Raw genomic sequence first — 26,195 nt, forward strand, 5'->3', positions numbered from 1 at the left:
CAGACATTTCTACAGAAAGCATAGTAGAAACCAATAAAATGCTGAATGTAATTGTTTAATTTCCAATGTTTGAGTTAGTACCCTGTATTGTAATAAATCAATAGCATTTCCATGAATACTAATTGTGGTGGAAGCTATAGTTGGTGTAGGCAATAGGTGAGAATCCTATCAGACCTCTGCCTTTCCTGCCCTACCCTAGAGAGGCTTGGTGCAACCTTTTTAAAGTGGAAGAGCAAAATCAATGGAAGATGTCTGAAAGTAATTAAGTTATTTGGAGCTTAATGTTGACATGCTAAAGGCTTTTTAAAATGCACTGCTATATATATATATATATATATATATATATATATATATATATATATATATATATATATATATATATATATATATATATATATATTGAGCAGTGTGAAACGTTCAATACTTTTTATCAGACTTTTCAGAAAAGTGATCTTTGTGTATTATATATATTCATTACACACCACAATATATTTCGATCATTTATTTCTTGTAAGATTGATGATTATCGCTTACAGATGATGAAAACTATAAATTCACTGTCTTTTATGTAAATTACTGCATTGCTTCAGCACAGTATGGAGGCAATCAGCCTCTGGCACTGTTGAGGTTTCATGGAAGCCCAGGTTGCTTTGATAGCAACCCTAATATAATGTGTTATGCTGGGTCTGGTGTCTTCCATCTTCCTCTTGATAATACACCAGAGATTCTCTAAAGGGCTTCAGGTCAGGCCAGTTTGCTGGCCAAACAAGCACAGTAACACCAGGGTCACTGAACCAGCTTTTGTTTAGGATTTTGCTTGACAGTTCCTGGCAGTGTGGGCCAAGTGTCAGTCCTCCTGGAAAATGAAATCAAGATCTGCATAAAGCTTGTCAGCAGAATTAAGTATGAAGTGGAATAAAATTTCCTGGTACGTGCACTGTGTTGACTGTGGACTTGAGGAAACACAATGGACCAAAACTGGCAAATGACATGGGACCCCAAATCTTTGACTGTGGAAACTTCACACTGGTCTTCAAGCAATGAGTATTCTGTGCCTCTCCACTCTTCCATCAGACTCTGGTAACTTGATTTGTAAATGAAATCCAAACTTTACCTTCATCTGAAAAGAGAACTTTGGACTGAAATCATTCCAGTATTTTTATCTCCTGAGATGCTATGTGTAGGATTATCTTGTGGCTCATAATGCGGTGCCCCGTGTCTCAGTCCACTCCTAGTGAAACTTCCCCAAATCATTGTGGGAATTTTGCTTGACAGTTCTCACAAGGCTGTAGTTATTTCTGTTGCCGGTGCACCTTTTCCTTCCACATTTTTCTCTTCTACTCAACTTTCTCCAAATATGCTTGGACAAAGAACTCTGAACAACCAGCTTCTTCAGCAATGACCTTTTGTTGTTTAACCGCCCTGTGGAGGGTGTCAGTGACCGTCTTCAGGACATCTGTCAAGTCAGCAGTATTCCTCATGATGCAGTCTACTGACTCAGACTGAGAGACCATTTAAAACCTCATGATATCTCTGCAGTTGTTTAAAGTTAATTAGCTAATTAGGGCGTGACACCATGAGTTTCCCATATTTAACCTCTTAACAATATTCACATTTTCTGAGAAACCAATTATTTTGTTTTCATTATCTGTAAACTATAATAATCAAAGTCACAAGAAATAAAATATTTAAATATTTTACTCAATGTACAATTAATCTATGAAATACATGACTCTCACTTTCAGAACTGAGTTAAAAAAAATGTTGAACTACTTCATAATACAGTTTTCTAAAAGTACCCCAAGTGGATGCTTCCAATGGCTGCTATTGTTATGGGTTGTAAAACATTCTGTGTAACCAGGTGTGTAATCCCAGCATTTTGTATTGTAGAGATGTTAAGATTTACTGATTTGGATCCATTCGCCGATGCTCAAGTGCCAAATGTGATCGGCAGTGAAGCTGTGAAAAGATGCAGTAGTGGTGATTAAATCCAGATGAACTGAGATTTCTTTGCAACAATAAAACCTGAGTTTAAGATTGAGAAACACATTTGATGCACTTATTTGATTTTGGGGACATTCCTCTTGTTAAAATATAACCTGTGTTGGAAAGTAAATGACCAGGTCTGCTAAGCTGTCAGAGACTGGTTAAGATGTGTGCCAGAAACAACTAAAATGAAGCAAAAATGGTACAGGCAGTGAAAATGCACAGCTTACTATTAATTAGCAAAACCTACCTTAGGAAAAACAACACTTTGTGAATGTGGAGGGCAAAATTCATTCAGTCCTTACAGTCAACATTTATAAAACAATTTTTTTTTGAACATGAAATTTATGTTTTATTGCTCATGATGAAATGCAGTGCTGTTTCGCTGCTTACTGTTGAATAACTGAATGAGTGCTGATCATATCATTTTGCTTTAAAGTGGTCATGACATCACTTTATAAACCATTTCATGTGGTTGATATTGCTGCAAATGTAAACGCTCGAAAGAATTTTATTACAAAAAAATAACCACCTTTTTTTTAAGGGGTTGTTTTGGCAGGCCTGATTTCCCTCCTCAGTAAAAGGGTTGGATACAGTAATGATATGTGGCTCTACCTACTCGACTTCACTCTGAAAACCAGACCAAATGGCAGGGATTGGTCAGATTTTTTAAACAGGCCTACAGCTCTCACAGAGGTTTCATTTTTTTCCATTCTCTTTTTTGAATACATAATGAATTGACTACTCTCAGGATGAAAGGACCATTTCGCTCAGTATAACGAAAAGTGAATCTGAACAGGATTACCAACTATACTAGCATTGATAAATCTGATTGTATAATACTGAACTTTCAACGTAAAAAAAAAAAGCATATACTTCCTGTTTGCCATGGTTGTATGTTGAAAAATGTCTGTTTATCAAAGTAAAACCGCCTTTAACTCTATTTTCTTTTCTTTTCTGTTTTTTTTTTTTTGTATCACTGGTTCATTAAGCAAACTGCTTTGGAGTTATTCTAAAGTGACTAATTATATTCTTTTCAAGCAAATTTTGAAAACTGTATCTTTTCTCAACCACCCAATTATTCTGAGCTTGTTACACATGTAATTGTTTTAGACTTGCCACAGTCTCTGATCAAAGCAAATTGCCAGCTGGATTGCTGCAGTTGAGGTGCACACATATTTGAGCTTTTTAAATTTACAATGAAATGATGAAGTCACCAACTTTTATTTACCATATTTTATGCAAGCTTAGCATACTGTTCTTTGTAGTCCTTGTGTTTTTCCTCTATATGGATTAATATAAGCAACTAACGCATTTAAATTACAGGGATAAAAATGTTTCTTTTATGACTTTTTTTGTTTTTCACTTTTGCGTCATACCTCTCATCATACAGGAACAAAAATAATGCTCAAAGTAAATTTACAATTTTGTAGATTTTGTGAGTAAAAAAATAAATGAATGAATAAATAAATAAATATTGAATCCCTAACTGTCACCATACCCCTTGGCTCCTCATATTATATAGGAAAATGCTCTCTTTTCACTCAAAAGAAAAAAAGAGAGATAGCAGCCTAAGAAAAGCCAAATAAAAAGTAACTTGATTAGGGGAAAAGGGACTCGGTAAGACGGAAGAAAGTCTAAGCTCTTTAACTGGTGCTCCTTTGCATATAAATGAGAGATTAGACAGAAACTATATCTTAGTGCCTATTAGAATACATATGCCTAATTACAATATATTCATAAAGTCAGAGTGTAATTTCCACAAAGGAGATTACAAACGAAGCACAAGGTCAGAAAAAGCCCCTTCTGTTCTCTCATATCATTAGGATGATGATGCTGATGCTGCAAAGAACATGACTCACGCTCATTGGTTCTCCTCAGAGATTATGGTTTTTAAGACTGAATGCAAAACCAGTAATAAAAGCAAAATGAGTAAGTACTCATGAGTTTTATGTTAATAAAGTAAATGAAAATATGAAAGTAAGGAGATAGTTTATTTGAACTTTTAGAAAATGATTAATGTTCATGAGTTATGACAATCAACCTCAGTTGAAATAAGGTATATTAATCCCCTGAGCGTGTAAAAAAAAAATCTTGATTTTCTCACTCTTCAAAAACCTTATCTAAAACATAAAAAACAAATATACAACTCTCACTGAAGGTTACAGTACATTAAATGATATATATTAGGAACAAAAGTTACTTCCATATGCTTATAAATGTAAGTTTTGCTGGTAATGAAAGGTTCCTCTTAACTTTTTAGAGTTCATTTTTTATAAAATGTCTAAACAGATGCCTTGTTGACCAAAATTATAATTATTCTTTGGAAATATGCCTGTTAATATCAAAATATAACTATCTGATAATAATGATACATTTCCTAAATAATTCAGCTTGCTTAGTTTTTTTTTTTTTTTGTTTTGTTTGCCAAACAACTGCATTTATGACAAAAGCTGTGTGAAACATATGTTTTTTTGTTCATAGAGTTGCACATGCATCCTAACGAAAACACACAGTATACTTTTAAGTACTTTAGTTTAGTGCTTTGTCTTTTCAACATGAACTGTTTGCTTCCCAAATTATATATTTTCTAAATTAACTATCACATGGAAAAATCATTGAAAATTCCTTTTCCGGCAAGTAAATGTCTCAAAGCTCTTATGCCTGGTAATGCTCAGTTACATTCTTGTCATTTGAATTTTAATAGATCTGACTTTCAGGTATTCCAAAGTCCTTGGATTAAATAAAATTAAATCATCCCCAAAGCCAGTCCAATTACACTTAACTCTATTTTAATTCAGCCAAAAGGTGACTTGACAGGAGACATTTCAAATGCCGGCAGGTTTGGGAAAAAAAAGGTTTTCAATTATAGAGATAATAGATAGGAAGGGTCATTTTTTTAATAAAACTGATAAATTCAAACAAATAGAAGAAATATAAATAAAATATAAATCGTTATGACCGAACATAGTTTATTCTTATTTTTTTTAATCAGCTCCTCTTCTTCTGCAACTATTACATAAGGTATATTTGTTAAAAGTTATCTTGACATATTTGTCTTCTAATCTGTGGACGGCTACATAAAAAAGGTTTTTATCACATGACTTTGTGGGGTAATATTTATCACATATCACGTCTGTCTTTTTTTAGAGAGTAAATATGCTTCTTGTTTTGTATGTTAGTTGAAGTCCCAATGCACTGAAGCACAAAGTCTCTTCTGCTGCTATAAGACAAAAATAACCTCCACCACAAAGTCAGGTAATGTCTTAATCATGACAGTTTATCATACTCTAACTATTGTTCAGATCAAAAAAACAATCAAATAAGGGCAATTAATACAAATGTCGTGTAAGGCGGTTGTTGAAGAGCCAAATGGCAACAGTACATGGACAGATGGAACGTGGAATTAGGAATTTAGTATTAGGAAAACCTACAACATACGAGGAGAATGCACAGGAACTGGGGCATCAGTAGAATGTGAAAACTGAAGAGTGAAAAGAAGTGATGAGTAACAGGGAAACCAAGTCATGATAAGGTGAGGGGAGGGCCCAAGCAAACGACAAGGTTTAGGCAAAGCAAGTTTAATGGTAAATAAAGGGAAACTTACACATTATTCTGACACAGGATATATGGCATGAAACACAGGAATGGGATCATATGGAGCATGGAAATTGAGAAACAGGATGCCAGGAGGCATAACCTCACGGCGTAAGCTGTAAGAACCTGAAATGGAGATGATATATACTGAAGAGAAAACAGGCAGAGGAAGAGCTAATCAAGAGGGATGAGGAACAGCTGGGACTGAGTGAAGGGAGAGCAATCAAGTGAACGAGAAACAGCTGAAACCACTGAGAGCCGAGCAGCTGAAGTGAGGAGTGAACTAAACAGGAACTGAAGGTTAAGACGGAAGAAACTAAACAGGGAATATAACAAATTATGCACAGAACGAACCAAGAACAGAATCTACAAACTAACCTACAGAGAACTAAAATATAAATAAACATCTAAGTATAAAAAGCATAAGGAAATAACTAAAGAAAGCATGATCTAGGAAAGATAAGAAATAGTCAAACTACATACACAACAAAACTGGAAATCAAAACACAAACACCCGGAGATCATGATAAAACAGGTGAGTACAATCAACAAAATGCAAAGCAGCTGTGGGAAGAATCTAAGCAGGAAACTGAGGATGAATATTGGAGACAGAAGAAAGTGAATCCAACTAACCAAAATCTAAGGACTAATACCAGCATAACAGGCTAAAGCAAATTGGACAAAGCAGGACACAAAAAACTACTAAGAAACTCAATACAACAGAATTAACTAATATGGAGGGACAACAACAAAAGGTCTAATTTGTGGATCATAGCGATAAATCTATAAATATTATTAATAATTATTTATAAATGAGTAGATTATCCATTTTAATATATCATTAACATACATTAAATGGAAAACTGAAATATTTAATCCCATCTCCGATGTATTTATGATTTGAATCTTTTAATCTCTTTGAATCTTTGATGTACCATAGCAAGACGAAAATATACATTATATTACATAGTTGGACTGATTATTCTGGATTTCAATGAAAAAAGTGATATTTTCCATAAACCAACCTTAAAAAATGTCACTTTCAACATTCACATTCAACATGCATTCCAATGAAGTTTGTCATAATAAAAAGGACCTTTTTAAAAAATATATAAACCTTTAAGCTGGTTTTAAACAAACTTTTAATGAAGCCATTATTTTTGTAGTCATTTTTATTAGTCATTTGTAACAATCTGTATTATCATGTTTTTATTAGATGTAAGTATAGTCATGAGAATTAACAAAAGCTAAGGCTTTTAATTTTTTAATCAGCTCCTCTTCTTCTGCAACTACTGCATAAGTTATATTTGTTAAAAGTTAGTTTGACACTCTGTGACCTGTATGTGTGTAATTAATCTTTATAATGTGTCACGTAGTGAATATAACTAGTGAAATGAGAGATTTTGTTTATAATATACTAATCTATTGAATTGATCTGTGTTTTTAAGTGTTTAGCTCAATAATATAAGTTGTTCACCTTACTCAAGTAAAAAAACAAAAACATCAACCCCACCAGCAGTTTTCTCTACACTACACTGAAGTAGCACTCTGTGAGTGAGGCCCTGGTCATTACAAGGTACCACAGAGAAGGCAATAACAGGTGAGAAGCAAACTGCTCTACAAACTATTTCAGCACACTGTGTTTAAAGACAGTTGCTCTTGACAAGAATCCTTTTCAGATTGCCGTGGTGGACGTGGATGGGTCCAATGCCAGCACCCGGCTTTCTCCTGTGTGTACAGATTTACTGCAGTCTGCAGAGGTTAATCAACAATCACACTCTGCTTTCTGTCTTTCATCTCAGCCCTCTGTTGAGAGCTCGGGCCTCATCTGGGGGGAATATTGGCAGAGTGTTTGTTCCTTGATTGGCTTGCTGGAGCAATCCATACAGATGTGTCTGCTGTGTCCATGTGGATCAAATTTTGAGAAGGACCAAGACGGACTGAAGCCATCAGATCGTTCTCTAAATGGCCTTCTGGTCCAGGGAATTGCTGTCTCCAAAGCAGTGTGCTCATTGATCCTCAATAAGGTGTTAACTCTTGATGAAACTATCAGAGCTTTCTATCAGTGCTTCTACCAGTTGTCCAGTTAAATATTTTATTTTCAGTAGAAGTAGGTATGGATATAATAACCCTTGCAGAAATAGTGGTTGAGCTAAGAATATCTCATTTACTGCATCGTAATTGTTTTCCAAAAAGCTGAATTCTAACAGAAAACAAGTTATTAGTTTTGTACCTTTTTGGCATCTAGAAAATCTGTTCTAAAATATCTGAAAAACATCTGTCTGGCTTCTCCAGGGTTTTAGATTTATAACAGCGAGACGTTGAAGTGGAATACAAAATGTCCCTCTCAGTTTGACATTCAAATTAATAAGAAGCCAGCGGGTTCCAGGCATCTTTCTGTGTAATCCTGTTTGCATCATTTCCTGATTCAAAAGTTGAACGTTTAAGATCCTCTAAAGGAAACCTCCGTATTCAGCTTTGACCCATTTTTCACTGTGACCTCTATGAATATAATAACTCAAATGACTCAGATTTGTGGTATGAGGTCAGAGTTATAGTAGCTGGCCGAGCTACAATTTCTCTTTAATCTGTCATAGTTATTGCTGTAGCTATGGCATGACAGTTCATGTTCCCTCATCATCCTCTCCACTGACCTTCATGTTTCATTTAGTGAGCCCCCTCTTTCTCTGGGTTTATAAATATAATATATTGTCCTGCTGTTTATTTAAATTGATACTCTAAGGTTAGAGCTTTAAACATAATCCATAAGCCTTACCTGTTTGCAGACATTTCTAAAGGTTGTCTGAACAGGATAAGGTGAGGGAAATTACTGCAACTCTAAATCATTCTAAAGATTACACACCAGAACACATACACTTAGAGATTACAATTTATCTTAATAATCGACGACTTATTTTATTCTATACAGTATTTTGAGAAACCTCTTAATACTTTCCTTGAAAAGTATAAGACTCCAACAAAACTCTAATTAAGGTAATACCGTGCACATTTATCTTCTGTGTGAGTAAAGAGTTGAAGTATATAGTAAAGTTAAACAGCTTGGGTTTAACAGCTCCAGGGCTGTTCAACATCTTGCCATCATTTGAGTGCAAGCGATCTGTGAAAAGCACTGTTCTTTCAAATCTTTTCTCTTCTTGGTTTTAGATCTTGGCTTCTCACAGAGACCTCTTATTTCAGAGCCAAATCTAAATCCCTGCCGGCTTAAACCACCAAGACTCAAAAGTATGGCTTGGATCGGTTGAGATCCCAGATAAACTCTCACACATTAATTAGATTAAATCAAACATACAGCTGACTAATATTCCTTTTTGCTATTATTATCTTCAAACACAGTCTTTAAAATATAAAATTTAAGTTGTTTTTGTCTACTGAGTCTTTGTGAGGAGTTCTCTCCCCCTGTCTGATGCACATGCAGCCCCTGTGACTGATTCCCGCTGAACGTTTGCTCTGTTCCACTCTGGCTTTCCTGTCTGAAAAAATATTCTCAAAGACGAAGAAGAAGCAAATGCGATTGGGAACCTTTTTTTTTTTTTCTTGGTTGTGGCGTGACACTAATTTACTTCCCCTCTCACTTCCAAGGCAATTAGCTTTGAAGCTCCTCAGAAACTATTCTTGCACAAGTCGATAGCTAGCATGGCGAGTCAGAATTTAAGCTGGTCCGCTGGGCGACGGCTGATAAAAATATGAAATGAGGTTACAGGGAGAAACAGAAACCTAAAAGACTAAAGAAAGCAAGTGACTTGGGAGATACTAAAGATAATATAGTATTGGATTTCATGTGATGCATTTTCTGCAAAAAAAAACAAAAAAAAAAACTGAGATTTACAAGGGAATAGCCTTTTTAAGTGTTTAAATAAAAAACACACATTTGCCTGTTTCAGAGCTCTAGGGAGCTGACCTCTCAATCAGTTAATCAATAAAGAATAATTAGTTTCCAAATGATTTGATGACTGTTGACTGGTTGTTCCTGGCTGAGTGTCGATCAAATCAAACTTCCTTCACTTTAGATGTAACTCACCGGAGCAGCAGGAGGTTATTTCCTTTTCATCATCACTTATTTTTCTAGTTGTTTTGTTAATATATAAAACTTTTAAAGCTATAGTTGGTAATTCTGTTCAGAAACACTTTTTGTAATACCGGGTAAAATGGTCTTTCCATCCTGAAAGTAGTCAATGCATTATGTATTCACAAAAAGAAAATTAAAAAATTGCTTTCTGTGGGAGCTGCAGGCCTGTAAAAACTCTTACCAATCCATGCCCCTTGGTTTGAAGGGCATGGATTGGTCAGAGTTTTGTTCCTGCTTTCATTCCCTTCTGCCCCCTCAAGTTCCGGGAGTATTGCCAAATCTATTGGTTGTCCCACATGCCAATCAGTCCGACGCGCTTACATAATGGCAATGTCCATGCTCGTTACTTCATAGTTTCCGCTTGCTGGCTGCACATGTGCACTTCTAACGTTTATGTATCTGGTTAGTTCAGCGGTTAGCCGTTCATTGTAGCTCCGCTGCTCTCACCGTAGACTTTGAACATGGCTGAGAGTCACATGAAGCGAACCACATTAATTTTTATTAAAAAAAGAGGAAGGACCCAGTAGAAAGAAATTAGACCAGAGTGGATTTGGGAGATTTTTTTTTTTTTACAAGTGATGCTCCTGAAGAGCGGAAGAGCAAAGTAACAAGGTCTTGTGCATGTGCAGTTATTCAAAAAGGGACTTGGGGAAACTTCTGGAAAAATCGTTGACCCTAGCTTTAACAAGACAAGCTGTATGCTTATCCAATCATCCACCCATCAATTATTCCTATTCAATTCACTTTAGTCTTGGAAAAAGAGGAGCTATAATGTTTGATTAATCACTTTCACATCTTTTTCATGTATTAATCTATGCACTTTCAACATAATATTGTTTGTAGTCGCCATATCTACATGCCTATGTAAAGATAAACATGTATTTTAGATATTGGGCTTTTATTTGTCATTGTTTCTATTAAGCTTTCTGTGAACATGTAAATGTTCACAGCACATTTACAGTAACAGTTGCATTCACACTTGCATTCATAGCTTAATTTTATGTATGGTATATTTATTTTTTTTATTTTTTGGGGGGATTTTTTGCGGCTCTAGTGGCTCGCTTTTTCTGAAAGTAGGCTGACAGGAAGGGGGGAGGAAGAGGGGGAGAGACATGTGGCAAAGGACCGCGGGTCAGATTCGAACCCGGGTCGACCGTGTCGAGGACTAAGGCTTTATGATTTAACTTTATTATACACTTAAACCATGGTGAGAAAAAAACAGCTCAGACTACTACTGAATGCAAATAAAACCAAGGTGATGTTGTTTTCCAAAACAGAGTGCCGGCTAGTTTACCTTCAATTGTGTCCTCAAATGTTTTCTCTACTGAGCTTGTGTCCTCCTACAAATACCTTGGGAGAATGATTGAAAACCTAAGTTTTAAAGAGACTTAAATTAGGTTTCTTTTCAGAAACAAGTCATGTTTTTTTTTTTTCTTTTATGCCAGGAAACATCTGGCCACCACTACCTTTTTACCTGTTTTAGAATATAATGGCATTTAATATATGAATTCCTCACACAATTGCCTTCATTTATTAGTTCCAGCCTATTGTGGAGGTCTATGATTCATTACTAGATGGACATCTTACCCAGCATTGCACTTTGTATTAGTTAGTTAGTCATCACTGTCTCTTTCATTGGTGCATTTTTATCCATAAATCCATTCTTGGCTTATTGCTTCCATATTTATCTTCTTACATGTCATCTAAACACACCAGTTGCAGTGTGCGATCCCAGGATGTTATTACTCTCTGTGTTTCCTCGGTCCAGTTTGGAAAATCAGCCTTCTCTTACACTCCACTTTCAACCTGGAATGACCGTCCACAGGAACTGAAACAGATCAAATCTCTATGGGTGATTTTATTACTCAGTCAAAAACATCTTGCCACAACATAAGAGATGTATTGTCCTTTTATATTTTTATTTTTTGGTTAATCAATTAATATTTAAACATTGTGTCACTGTCTTGGATTATGATCTGTTTGAGGTTTTAAAAATGTGTTAACAGGTCTCTCTTGTAAATGAGAACTCGTGTTTATACTACCTGTGTAAATAAATTATAATGTATTATTTTTATTATTATTAGTAGTAGTAGTAGTTGTCTGTTGTCATTTCAGTTTTTAACTTTTTGTTCTCTCTCTTTTTTTCTTCATAGTAGGTACACCTGGTCTGGCGTACTGTTAGTTGTGACATCATCCAAGACAGATCATCTGCTATTACCATCTAATGTAGAACAGATTACTGAATCAATGTGTGCTTCTGTGCTTGTTTGTCTCTCTTGTTGTGTCTCTGCTCTGTCTTCTCTAACCCCCAGTCGGTCGAGGCAGATGACCGTTCATACTGAGCCCGGTTCTGCTGGAGGTTTTCCTTCCCGTTAATGGGGAGTTTTTCTTTCCACTGTCACTTCATGCTTGCTCAGTATGAGGGATTGCTGCAAAGCCATGGACAATGCAGACGACTCTCCCTGTGGCTCTACGCTTCTCCAGGAGTGAATTCTGCTTGTCAAGACTTTGATGCAATCAACTGGTTTCCCTTATATAGGAAATTTTTTGACCAATCTGTATAATCTGACCCAATAATATGATTGAATTTGACTTTGTAAAGTGCCTTGAGATGACATGTTTCATGAATTGGTGCTATATAAATAAAATTTAATTGAATTGAATAGTAGTAGTAGTCGTAGTAGTATTAGTATTATTATTATTATTATTATTATTATTAATAATAATAATAATAATAATAATAATAATAATAATAATAATAATAATAATAATAATAATAATAATAATAATAATAATAATAATAATAATAATAATAATAATTGTTATTTTTATTAAAAGACTACCAGACAATAATTATTTTCATCAAGTTTTAGACTTAGATATGGAGCACAATCAGAACATATACAGCTCAATGAATTTGAAAATTGTGAAAAAAGGATTTTTTGTCACACATTTTAGAAAGTGAAAGTCATGTATTATGTAGATTAATTACACAAAGAGTGAAATATCTTAAGCCTGCATTTGCTGATGATTTTGTCTTACAGATAATAAAACAAATTAGAATATTACATAATATCAATAAAAAAGGTTATTTTAAAGTATGTTGATTTCTATACACTCAATAGTTTGTTGGGTCTCTCTGTCTACCTTAGACATATACCCAACGCTCTGTCTTAGATAGACAGAGTTGAGTCTAGGGCATCTCTGTCTTGTTCGTGACAATAGAAGTTCCTTTTAAAAATAACTTTTTAAAAAGTATTACCAAATGTTTTATTTGGTCCTCATCTTTATATTAAAACACTTTCTTTATTGGCTTGATGTAATATTCTAATCTAAAATGTTGTGTTTTCATTAGCTGTAAGTAGAAAATTATCATAATTAACAGATATGAAGCCAGTGTGTAATTAATCAATATAAAGTGTTTCACTTCATCAATACAGTTACCAAATTGAATTAGCTTTTCAATAATATTGTAAATTATTGAATATGACTGTATGTAGTAAATTATTATAATAGCAAAGACTTTCTTTTTTGAAGTGTGGAGATGATTTTTTTATTGCAAGGTAGTGCCAGGAATGGGTCTTAGATTATTTACCTTCCATCGTATTAATACAAATGTTTTAAGAAAATCTGATTTTCTGAAATCTGATTGAACCTGTTTGAACCATGCCATTGCAAACATTTTAATTGTGCACTATTTGGTCCAAAACTATATCATAAAAATACAGCTCAGAAAGCTGTATTTTTATTATGGATGGTTAAACTCTTTATTTCCATGGAAACAATCTAAGGGAAATTTCCTTGAATTGGGTCCCTTGGGTTTTGTTATAGCTGTCTGTTTATGCCACAGTGACCCTGAAAGTAATATTTCTAAGTAGCTTTTATTTTCTGTAAGGACACAAAATGCTAAATAGAACAGTAGCAAGAAGGACTGTTTGTCAGGCCACACTCTCTTCGAGGATGTTTAAACAAATCGGTTTCTGCTTTGTTAACAAGTAAATTTGCCATCGTTTTATAGAGAGAAAAAAATTGCCAAGTAGTGTACAAACAGATAATGGGAATGATTTTCCTTTTTTTTTTTTTAGAGAAATAAAATGACTCTAATTAGGCAAAAACCTGTAAGATATTAAAGCATTGCTTCCAAAATAAATATTCCAAGGTTCAGGTGTGTATTTATTCACAAAAAGGACACAGATTTCCTGATGTAGCCATCTTGTACGCAAAAAAGCATACACATAATTAAAACATTTATTGCAGTAGCCATATACCTGTAGAGTAACAAGGATTAACTGTTTCAGTATTGGTGAAGTCAAACACCCTCACAACTAATAAACATACTGCGTTAAGCAAATCACTCCATCCCACTTAACATTTTTATATTGTGACATAAATGTGAAAGTGCTTTACAAACGGAATTACTCTTTATGCACAACTCAGCTCTACCCACCACCCCCATCTCAAAAAAGAAAAAAAAAATAAGGTAAAGGAAAGACAAAAATGACAAATTTAATTGTATAAGGTATATCTTTTAGCATGCTTTTTTCCATTGTGTATTTGCCACCCATGCTGTGAAAACCAACTTTTTCAGATGGTGAAATGACAATTTATCTTTCATGGTTGACACAGTCTGTCCATGTCTTTTTGTTGTTGGGTTGATGTCTTTAAATTTGGCAAAAACTCAATGCATAAGGCTTTTGATTATCAGACCAGACATTTTCTGTAGCCAACATGATCTTGTCACTTAAATAAGCAATATTCAGTGTTTGAAGAAACATAATGAAGGCACAGTGATTAAAGTGTTATCTTTACCTGTGTTTTCTTATGTATGGAAAATAATAATCTGTGGAAATAATACATATATATGTATATTTACATACATAGGTCAATAAATTGCAGGTACTACTGAGATATCGCACTCAGTTAAATCACAAATTGAAGAAAATCTATACAGTAAGATCAACTTTAGATAAAACATTTAGCCATTTACAAATATATTGCTATTTAATTGTACTAAACACTTTCAAAATCAAATCATTTCAGAGCTTTTCAGTTTTATAATGCACATGTTGAGCACTGACATCCTTCATAAAGCATTTTGTTTTTCTAATGGAAAAAAAAAACTGATTTACCTTTTTGAGATTTTGCAGCAGTTGAATAAAATTTATATGGCATAAAGGTGACAGTAAATCACGAGGCAAGATTTTGTTTAAATAAAAATCCAGAAACATATTTCAGATAAATGTTTTCATGTTGGAGAATATGCCATGTTATAGACCTTTGTCCGGCTGAAATCGTCAAATCCTGATGAGAGGTCATTATGATGACAAAAGCCAAGAACTGTCCTACCCACTGTGAATATTACAGATACATGATTGTGATTAATAAGTATTATTTACAAACACAGAGACAATGACAGAATAAACAAGTGTCCACAAACAAGTGTTATAAGAACAACACTTTCTTAAAACATAATCACATTGTTCTTTGATTGTGTTGAATAATATAGTCCCAAACAGCTCAATAACAATCACACCACAAAGATTTGTATATATTGGTCTGCCAGTCATTCCCCGCTCCCTTTTTTTTTCAGTTTTATGCAGGTCCTTCTTCCACATGTCCCCACAAGAAGTGGACAAAAAATGTTTTTGTGGAGAATCACAGCAAAGAAAAAAGGCTTTGTGTGGAGCTGTAGAAGCATTTTAGTGTGGAGAACTAAGCATCAGCACTATTTTGTAGCCTACACAGTACATGTGGTTATTAGACTGCAGAAGCATCAACTTAAGTGGGAAGAAATGAGACGAGAAATAAACCAATGAAACACAGGGTGAGCCCAGGTGAGAATCTTCACCTGTTTTCTCAGATTTCTTGCAGCAAAGGAAAGTTTGTTTTATAGCTGCTGGTCTTTTGGACTGTCTGGACAGGATGCGGCTTGGCAAGACTTCAGACTCACCAAAGGAATATCAGCCCTGCTGCTGCTGGTGAAGTGTCCCTCCCCACTCCCAAACTGCTTCCTGTCGCCAAAATGCTCCGACCGTCCACTTTCATTTTTCCAGGTTCTGGACAGAGTGTGTCCATTGAGGAGTTTGTCCTTCTGACCCCACTCCCGCTGAGAGCCAAAGCTAGACACAGGCGACTTAGGCTGCTGGTATGATCCTAACGTGGGAGGCATCCAACAGTTGTCTGAATGTCCCAGGACAAGGCACTCCTGTGTGCACATCTCTGTAGCTTCCACAAGCCCACGCGGTCCCAGGGGTCCATCTGAAAAACACACACAAAACAAACATTTTACAGAACAGAATCTTTTGATTAAATAACCTTTTTTATAATTTAAGAAATTTGGAGGAGAGCAAGGAACTGTTAAAAATAAATCAGATGAAAATAGTACATTTGGTGATTTATTTATTTTGCAAGATATTTTAGTTATAACATATTTATTCCATCCTAACATAAAAAAACATTTCTGAAAAAGGATACTTAATTAAACATGGTGGTGGTAGTATGAGAGTATCGAGTTGTTTTGGTTCCATGACTTTGCTATGATTGATAGAAACCTAAATTCAGATCACTATCACAAAATCCAGAGTTTCCAAGCACATCAGGGCGTAAACAGCTGAATGGATCAAAAATAGAAAAATAAAGCCTAGGAATTGATCAAGTCTAAGTAAGGTCTTAAATCCTAAGGTCTTAAGATGCTGTGGTGTAACCTTAAACAGGCAATTTATGCTGGGAAACTTAAAACCATTATCCAAAAAAGTGTGCCAAAATACTGCTAAATGTGAAATACTCATTGCCAGTTATTGTATAATTGTATAAATAGCTGATGCTGTTTCCCCCGGGAAGTAACCAGGTGGTTCTGGTGGGTGACTCAACACAACTTTAAGGTGTAATTACTTTTTGCTTAAAGCCAATGTGGTTTGGATAGCCTTTTCTTTTAATAAATGAAATAAAAATTGTTCAATTAATTTTGTATTTACTCAGGTTTACTCTGTCTAATATTTAAATTTGTTTAATCATTTGAAGTACTTGTGATAAAAAATAGCTAAAGCTGGAGCTCACTGACATTCATACAAGAAACTTCTTGTATTATTTGAATTACTTATATAGATAGTAGAGCTATATGGTCCAAAATGTGATCATGCCTTTCCTGTAGTAAACTAGTCAGTTTTAAAAATAAATTAAGGAAAATGGAAAGCCATTATTGGCCCTAGATAAATTCTCAGAAAGTAAAACTTTTATAACATTCAGAAGTTAAATTATTTTAATTCAAACTCTGCAATTTGGAAACTGTAAAATTTATGATTTTCTTTTTCTTTTTTAAACAAAGTTGACTCTCACACTCTAATTACTATGTCTTGTTGGCTAATTAAACAAAAATTGTACCTCTGCATCAAAACTAAATTTCATCATCTAATTGTGGGCACTTTCCACTCAAACACTGGCTCATTTAGTTTTGCTTAAGTGTAATAGAAATAAAGTTTTTCATCAGGATTAATCTACATCATGCCTGAATTAGCATTGCAAAATAAATACTTATAACTTCTTCTACAAAACATATATTGGCAAGGTCCTTCTTTTATTTGATTTAGATTTTTTGCAGTGGCTATTCAACTGTGATTAAAAGAACATTTTTTTTTTCTCACTGAGACCTTCTACTTGAATACTGCAGTTTAACTTGGCAAAAGCAAGTAATTTTCGTGCTTAAATGATGGACACTATGAATTAACCTGTGGAATCAGGCACAGATAATTGCATGAAGAACTGTGAGGGCAAGTAATGCATTGTATCAAAATGAAGTCAGGATTAATTTCTTAAATAAGGATAAAGATTGCTGAGCAAACATTCTAGGAGCTGTTAGAGAAGGGAGATTGCAAAGAAAGGAGGGGCTGAGATTATGTTCAGGATCTGCAGTGAGGAGCACAGAAACTACTTACAGACCTGCCATTTATGTGACATTTAGCTTTTTTGTATTGGTAGATAAATGGCTACTGAAAGCATCACAGTCATGATGTCACTGATGGCATTTCCTCCAACTCACAATACTTGGAAAATTATGAAACATGAATAGTTCATGCATCAGAGTGTATCTAAAGGCAGGATTAGTATTCTGTGTGTTAATTACCAACTTACAACACTATGATGTCTGTATTTTCACTTTGCTCTTTCATAAGCAAGCAAGCGATTATCAAGGACACATTGTGCTATTCTATTTGGTATCACATTTCATGTGATAAACATGACCATTTGCATGTAGACATTCAGAGGCCCTGTAGGCAACTTAAATAATTTGAATCAACCCCTTTCTCTTGCAATTGGCACATACCTTCTTTTTTGAGGAAATTTACAGATAATTTACAAATATCGTTTGGTATTGTCAAGCAGACCAACTAATGTACATGGATGTCTAAACTCAACACACTGCTGAATAATGATTATATCTTTTAACCTTTCTGATCTGAATATTGTATTAGGACAATAGTAAACATGCAAACTGGACCACATAATCTAAGACAAAATATTTCAAACAAAGTCTTATCACTACACATCAGTTAATGTTTTTTGTTTGTTTTGAATTACATAAATATAAGGAAAAAAACAGATATGCTTAGGTTTGTCGGTTAAATTATAACAGAAATACTTAGATCTGGAATCTTTGGCACTCAGTCTCTCAATTAAGTTCACACACAAAAATACAATTGAGAGTTTTCTGTGAGGTAATAATTAACTGCAATGAAGGTGAACATTTAATACATTTACAGTTGAGCTCAAAATGTATTTATTTTATTTAGGTTTAGGTTTAGTTATTTATATATTTTATTTTACCGAAGTTTGTCTTCTTACGGAAAAATGTATGTTTTGTAGTTACTGAGTAAGAGTTCTGACTTGAATCTGTGAAGAAAGCTAATGATTGCAAGTCAGCCTTCCAACCTTAAAGATTTGGAGCTGATGTTTTTGTTTCTTAAGCTACTCACAATCCCTCTGCAGTGAGGAATTTTAATGTCTTTCTGAATGGCTGTCTTAAGTTGAGCAAACAGGTGAACGTTATCAAGTCCAGGTTTTTCCAACTATGACTCATTGCTAAAGCAAAGCTCTATCCCTCTTTAAGCATCTCGAGAAGGTTGATCCTATGTTTATAATCTCTTACATTGAGTATTGTAATGCTACTGTATATATTGGTCTATAACCAGTGGAGAGTCAATTGGGCTTCATAAAGTAAAAACCCTGCTTAGTTTCCCTTCATACTGTTCACTTAACCAGGTCGCCTGTCTACAACACCCATCCTTCCAGCATTTACAAATAGTTCAGAACGTTGCATCTTTTAGCTGAGACAAAGAAGCATGACCACATAACTTGGATCTTAAAATCTCTTCATTGGCTTCCTTGCATTGGTTGTAAAGTTTTATTAACTTTTAAAGTAGAAAATCCTATCTTAGAGCTTTTACACATCTTTGAGTGCTCTCCGGTCAACTAGCAAGATTATCTTTCAGGTTCTGAGATTAAAGTTAAGAAGTAAAGATAATTGAGCTTTGTCTTTGGTCACCCTAAGACTGTGGAATACCTTACCTTAACATATCTGTGATGCTCAGAGCACAGAATAATTTAAATGTCAGTCAAAAGCTTTTCTCTTTTCCCTGGCTTGTGACAGATTGAATATGATATGCTAAAACGTTATTGGAAGTCAAAACTATTCTTGCTTTTATTTTGTTTTATTTAAGTTTTATTCTCTCTGCTATTCTAAGATAAGATAAGATAAGATAAGATAAGATAAGATAAGCTTTATTGATCTCACAGTGGAGAAATTCCCATCGGCTCAATAGTCAAAAGTCAGAAGAAGGTGTCAAAGTAGGTAAGTAGAATCAGTTAGATACAGTTATACAGCTATATACAATATACAATTCTGTACACTCCTATGTATAAATATGTTATTGCACATATGTTATTATACAGTTTATACAGGACTATTGCACAGGCTTATTGCACAGTTTATACAGTTAAACTATGTCTATGGTTGTCTATTAATTTCTGAAGTACTTTGAATAATGTGAAATTTAAAATGATTTGACATTTGGTATGGTTTTATTATCTTTTTTTTATGAGATGCCTGTCTCGCTCTCTATTAGAAACAAACTTCTTAGTTGTATGAAAATAATGAAACATTTAAATCTGTCAAAAAATTTAAATAATTTCGGGCTGAACTGCAAAAGCTGCTTTGTTTCTTCATTTTTTTTTTATAGAAGCCCCAAGAAAGTCATGCTAATTCCTGCTATTTTGAAAAGCTGAAGACAGGTAAGCATAACCACGGCGTAGCACTTCAGCTCTGGATACCACACAGCTGGGGATGACCATGTATTCCTGCTTGACAAATAAACCTGTAAACTTAAGCCAGATACTGTGTTGCCACAGCGATGAACAAGAACTAAATTATTTTAGGAACTTGACCTCCATGCATGCTCATGCCTGTAACTAGTTTATACATTTCTTCTTTGATAATTTAGATTTTATGCCATGGCCTAAAAGCACTGACATACTGCAGTGAATGTTCATTAAATTTAAATAGTTTTTTTTTAAATACCAAAGACTGAAAGAATTGATGCATCTTTGGTTTGCTTAAAAGGATGGTAATGTGTTTCCTAAAGTCTGTGCTGCGTGTTTGAGCATACATTTATTTTTGGGGAATGAAAATGTCCATACTAATGGGAAAACAAGCACCGATTAATTGTTCATCTCTCTGCTATTAATACAACTCCAAATCCTACATTGAATCAAAATAATGCTATTTGTATTCATGTCTAAACTAAAACAATAAATAACTTAGTCTTACCGCAGGTCTTCCCTAAAGACATATCACTTCCTCTTTTCTATGTCTAGACAAAATGGTTTTCAAATTGTTAGGTGTTGTTTGTCTGTGCATAGCCTGTTGCTTATAGCTTGTACATTGCAGGAAGCAAGTTCTTCCCTGAACACTTGTGCACACATACACACACTTGACACACACAAGCAAATAGCTGGTGGCTGGTGTTTGGTGCAGAGCCCCTGAGTGCTTTAAATAACATTGAGGCACAGGTGTTGAGGAATGCAAGGGATTCAGTTGTGTGTCAGATGGTGCTGACTTTTGCTTAAAGCACTGTGCAAATAATGCAGAGCTCCACAAAGACAGATCCCTTAAAGACAGCAAAACCATTAGAGTGTTTTGTGATGCGGCGCTATTAGGATATGCTGGAGGCTGTCCGGTTTTACGTCTGCAGGAGCTGTGGAATAAATGTGAGCCACGAGGAATAGCCGCCTAATGATGGACACTTTGACCAAGCAGCAGTCACAAGCCTCTGTTTTGCCCTCCTACTCAGCATCAACAGATCACAGAGGTTATGGAGGAGGAAAGAAGGAAGCTCAGTGCTGACCAGAGGAAGTTTGCAACTGTAAGGCAGTGTACTTGCTTTACTCTTCCGGCTATTACTAATGAGATAACATTTGGCTAATTAATTGGATGCACACTATCAGCACTGATGTGCCAGTCCCACACCAACAACAGCCTTCAGAAAGTCAAGAGGGAATGGGAAGGGGGTGTGTGTGAGAGTGATTGATTGTGGGGGGATTTAGTGTCCATAGGGCTTGTTTATTTATCCATGCTGTTAAGCATGCCCAGATGTTGTTATTTGGGGATAAATGCGGCTTTGTTTTAGTCCAGCACTGAGGCTTAAAAGTAACATACCAATGTCTCCAGCTGGTGCTCAAAAACCCTCCAGATACGTCTGGCAGATTAATGTTTCATGCCTTAAATCTGCAGTAGGTGTTCCTTGTGACCCTTTGATTCTTCTCAGTACAACATAAACATGGATAAGGCCAATCCATTACCATGCACACTACAGCATATAATGATATACCCTATTAAATGCCTTGCAGATAGATCTGGTTCCCACCAGCAGCAACAATTTCACAAACAGCTTGTGAAAATGTGTGAGCAGTGTCCAACAAGGCATAGAATTACAACTCTATACAGCTTTGCAAAGGAAAAAAAAATACCAAAAAGCAGCCTGTGATCTACAGTAAAGGCGATCTGGGGTTGGATAGATATAATAGTGAGCAGAGCAGAACAGAGCAACACGCAGGATGCATTCTCCTGAGAATAGCAGTCTGGCTGATGGATCCTTTCTAGTGCTCCCTTTGAGGCCAGGCAGCAGCTTCTCATGAGAGGACATGAAGGGCAGCGGGGAGTCAAAATAGAAAATGAAGACAAAGCTTGAGTTTCAGAGTGAAGGGTGGTTAAGAAAAAAAAGAGGATCAGGCAAATTTAAAAAGAATAAAAAAGGAAGTGAAGTCAAGAAAAACAGAAAACGTTAAGGTTGCTAAGAAAGGAGTCTCTCCTACATAGTTTCCATGATCACTGAGAAATATTACTGGATTAGACTTTACAGAGTATTAATCTCAGATAAATTTGTGATTTAAACATTCAAATGAATATCCTCTCTTGGAAACATACATTTTCAATGTTAAAAGTAAAACATTGTCTAACAATCTATTGACAAAATACATGGTTTTAAGGGTTTTGTGTTTCTTGGCAATATTGCTGAAAAAAACTGATGATCTGCATTTCAAAGCCATTTTCTTTTATCAAAACATGATAAATAAATGTGATACATGTAAATGTTTATCTTCAAAGTACATGGGGATTGGCACGCTAGCATTGCTTGTTTTGGTGCAAATGGTAATTAAATGTTTTAATGATAACATCTACACCATGATCTACGGGGATCCGTTTTGGTGATCTTAGGATTGCGTATCTGCTTTTTGCAGATGACGTGGTCCTTATGGCTTCATCAGGCTGTGATCTACAGCTCTCGCTGGAGCGGTTTACAGCCGATTGTGAAGCGGCCGGGATGAGGATCAGTGCCTCCAAATCTGAGGCCTTTAGCCAGATAAGGGTAGAGTGCCTTCTCTGAGAAAGGGGAGTCTGGGCCTCCCTACTTAGACTGCTACCCCTGCGATGCTCTTACCACAAAAAAATATTTGATGTCAAAAAATGCATGGCCTTCTGGCTTAACTGGTGATCAAATTTTGTATGCTACAGTGTCCAATGAAGAGGATATCGGTGTTGGAGCATTATTTATGTCAGTGTCAATGACATCTTCCTATGTCATTGACATGCAAGGCACATATGCAGAAATATGATTGGGATGTACGTATATTTCGGTATGTCAAACCTCTTCATTCAAGGTCCTGTACACCAATATATACTGTCAGCAAAGGTGTTAGAAAGCCAGACTAATTAAAACAAAGCAACTTTGCTGCATGGTATTTCTCGTCCCGTAAACGGATTTCTTTTTTGCAAGGTATCATCACAAGGTTAGTTAAACTCATGTTATATCGGATAAACAGTTAAAAATTCTTGTCCCCTCAAATCAACTCACCACACAGACCTGAACGTCTACACCATTGGCAACAAAAGTAGGTACACCCCTAACTGAAAAAAAGTCTAAATTGTGCCCGATGACCAATTTTCCCTCTCTGGTATCATGTGACAAAGTATCAGGTGTGAATGGCGAGCAGGTGTGTTAAATTCGTAGTTATTATTCTCACACGCTCATACTGGTCACTGAAAGTTTAACATGAGACCTCATGGCAAAGGACTCTGAATATCTATTATTGTTGTACTGCATAAATATGGTTGAAGATATAAGAAAACCCAGTGCTCAGTAACATTACATGCGTACAATCACAATGTATTAGGGGGGTAAAAAGGATTAGGTGGTTTGAATGGTCACACATTTATACAATTTGATAGCTGGAGAACACAGGCTGAATAAGGGAAATAACCAAAGAGAGGACATAACTCATTCCAGGTGTTATTGACTTCATATACCCATCTATTTTCTATATCTATATATTGAGTCTATCGCCAGTAGTTGGTGGTTAAGACGGGAAGCAAAACCTGGTCAGTCACTGGATATGATAACTGAGATCCTTAAATGAATAAGCACTATGTCAGTATATAAACTGCAAACATTGCGAAGATGCTCCTTGCTGAAAAGATAAAAAAACAAGCACAATAATGAAAACACTATGTAGTTCTGCCCCTTCAGTGCATGTCAAAAACGTCTTATTAGTTCGGAAATATAGAACACTGAAAAAAGAAGAAAAAAAGGGTAAGAAATGTAGGGTTAATTAAAAAGCTGTGAAGTATTTCCTTCTCACCAGGATGTACAAGCAAAGAGGCTCAGGACAACTTGGGGGAAAAATCATTCTCGAAAACATCTTCCACCTCATCTACAGAGACATACAAAACATATCCAGTTTTTGCCTAAGCACAGATTCTTCTGCCAACAATCGTTACCTGTGCAATGCTTTCCGACCAAACAACCAGAGCCTAAACAAAATAAGATAGAGGAGAGGAAAAATGTTTGTACTGCACTGCAGCAGAAGCTAAACAAGTCACCATGGACTATTCCTCACACTTCAATCCATTTTTAGTCCTTTGCTGTATTATTTTCCTGCAGACATGTCTCTGCATGACATGAGCTGGCAGATATCACAATTTCCACTGTAGCCAAGTTCCATTGTAGTCTTTAGGATCTACCAGTGGTTTTGGGAATGGTAAAAAAAAATCCACATACATTTGTTCTACTGCTGCTTTCCTCCAGGTAAAAGCCTGGTTGAAGGGCACATGTAAAGATAAAACTGTAGAATGCTAAACACCAGCATCAATATGGCACATCATAGTGTATCACTGCATGCAGTAACTAAAATATATTTCTTTTTATTATATGGATGAGCTATACAGCAATTTTTTAATTGTTAGAATACAATTAAAAGTTAACTGGTTTTCAAGAAAGACATTGTTACTGTTTACTTTCATTACCACAAACTCTTCTCTGTTAAATACACAATGTAAACTTTATCATCAGTGAATTAATTATATTAGTGATTTTCAATTTTTTTAATGCAATTCTCATTTAAACATGTCATTTCTCTTTCCAAGACAGAATAAAAATAAATGTGAAAAGACATTTTAAGATGAAGACTGACAAAGCTTTAAAGCAATTGTGTCTTCCCAAAGAACACAAACATCACAGCAAATGATTTCAACACCATCACTTATTTAATTTGACTTTGGAAAGATTTAATTGACTGTTCCAGTTTTATGTGATCATTATAAGTGTTGATGAGAACAGGGCCAATATGACAACAACTCATAATTTTAGTCATGACAACTGTTCTTACAGTCAAATAAAGAAGCAAAACAGAAACCTATGACTAGTCACCACCAGTTAAGTTTTGTAAAATTTCTGTTATAATTGCACAAGTTAAAGATAGTAATAGTAAAACCATAAAAATACATTGATTGATTTCAGTATCAATCAATATGACTGCTAAACACATTTTAGCATAGAGCATTTCCCTTTCAATTTGGCTTATTGCGTCAACTAAAGTAACATACATAAAGCAGTTTTGTCGACTTCAAGAAACAGTGACATTGCAGCTTGTATTTGTTTCCTTAAATCTAAAAGACACCAAAAATGTTACCATCTAAATGAAAGAGTACAATAAAAGCATCGCTGATATTCAGTATTTCACATCAGTCTCTTCCTAGTGCATCATGTTACACCATGTCCTTGTGGTTTTATTTGTGATGTGGCTGTTTGTATTATACAAGTATTGATTTTCTTTTCTCTGGGGGAGATAAGTTGTCAAAAAATTGTCACTTATGACTTGCTATTAAAGTGCCATGCATGAATTGAATTTTCATTATGTCAGGCAGAATCAAGTTGCAGACTGCTGATGGCCATTTAAAAATAAGCACAGTAATGAATTAAATGCAACAAAACCATTTTCTTGAAGTAGACTTTTTTTCTATCATGTTTTGAGATAGAGCTCAAATTTTAACAGAAGTTTAGATTGACTTTAAATTTCATATTTCATATGCTGAAATATATTAAAAAACAATTTACACATTAATGCTGAAAAAGATTGTCATTCTTTTTGCTGAGGGCATTTTAAAACTAAAATCAGCTTCCTTTGTGTGATTGCATTTTAAATTTTAAATCATTAAAATAAACTTTTTTACAATAAACTGTTTAGTTGTGGCACCCATTAAAACGACATACTTATTCATGCACATTTCTGTCAGCCATACAGTAACTCGCCTCATTTGCTTATTCTCCCTGAAAATTTAGATCGTTTCTTTGTCGTCTATGTTTTATGTTTACAGCAGTTTCTGCAAAAAAGTGAAGCTTTTCAAGAAATATTTAGATAAAATGTGCTACTTTGTTGTTTGCCACAATTCAGAATGTATTATGGCTTCAAAGGTATAATTAGGTCTATATAGGCCAATTCTGGACAAACATGCATGCAAACTGAAAACTGAGTCCTGCTTATATATGCAAGGATCTCCACTGAGACTTACAAGCACAAGGTTTTAACAATAGGTCTCCTCTGTATCTACATTAAATTGCCAGTCTGAGCTTACAAGCACTTGAATAATAATTCTGAACTAAACCGTCAGTCACTATAACAATGAATTAACAAGTTATAA

General features: G+C 35.0%; 1 protein-coding gene across 4 annotated transcripts in view; it reads right to left on the reverse strand.

The window, feature by feature from the left end:
• Positions 1-13,822: 13,822 nt before the first annotated feature.
• LOC105934451 (protocadherin-9) overlaps positions 13,823-26,195 on the reverse strand; it is a 244,499-nt gene continuing 232,126 nt past the window's right edge. For all 4 annotated transcript variants that reach the window (XM_036136080.1, XM_036136079.1, XM_036136082.1 and 1 more), the window contains one exon: positions 13,823-15,928. In XM_036136080.1, coding sequence (XP_035991973.1) covers positions 15,558-15,928 — 371 coding nt within the window. In that variant the 3' untranslated portion in view covers positions 13,823-15,557. The remainder of the gene's footprint in view (positions 15,929-26,195) is intronic.

The sequence above is a fragment of the Fundulus heteroclitus genome, chromosome 4, assembly GCF_011125445.2.
Source record: "Fundulus heteroclitus isolate FHET01 chromosome 4, MU-UCD_Fhet_4.1, whole genome shotgun sequence".
NCBI classification, from domain to species: domain Eukaryota; kingdom Metazoa; phylum Chordata; class Actinopteri; order Cyprinodontiformes; family Fundulidae; genus Fundulus; species Fundulus heteroclitus.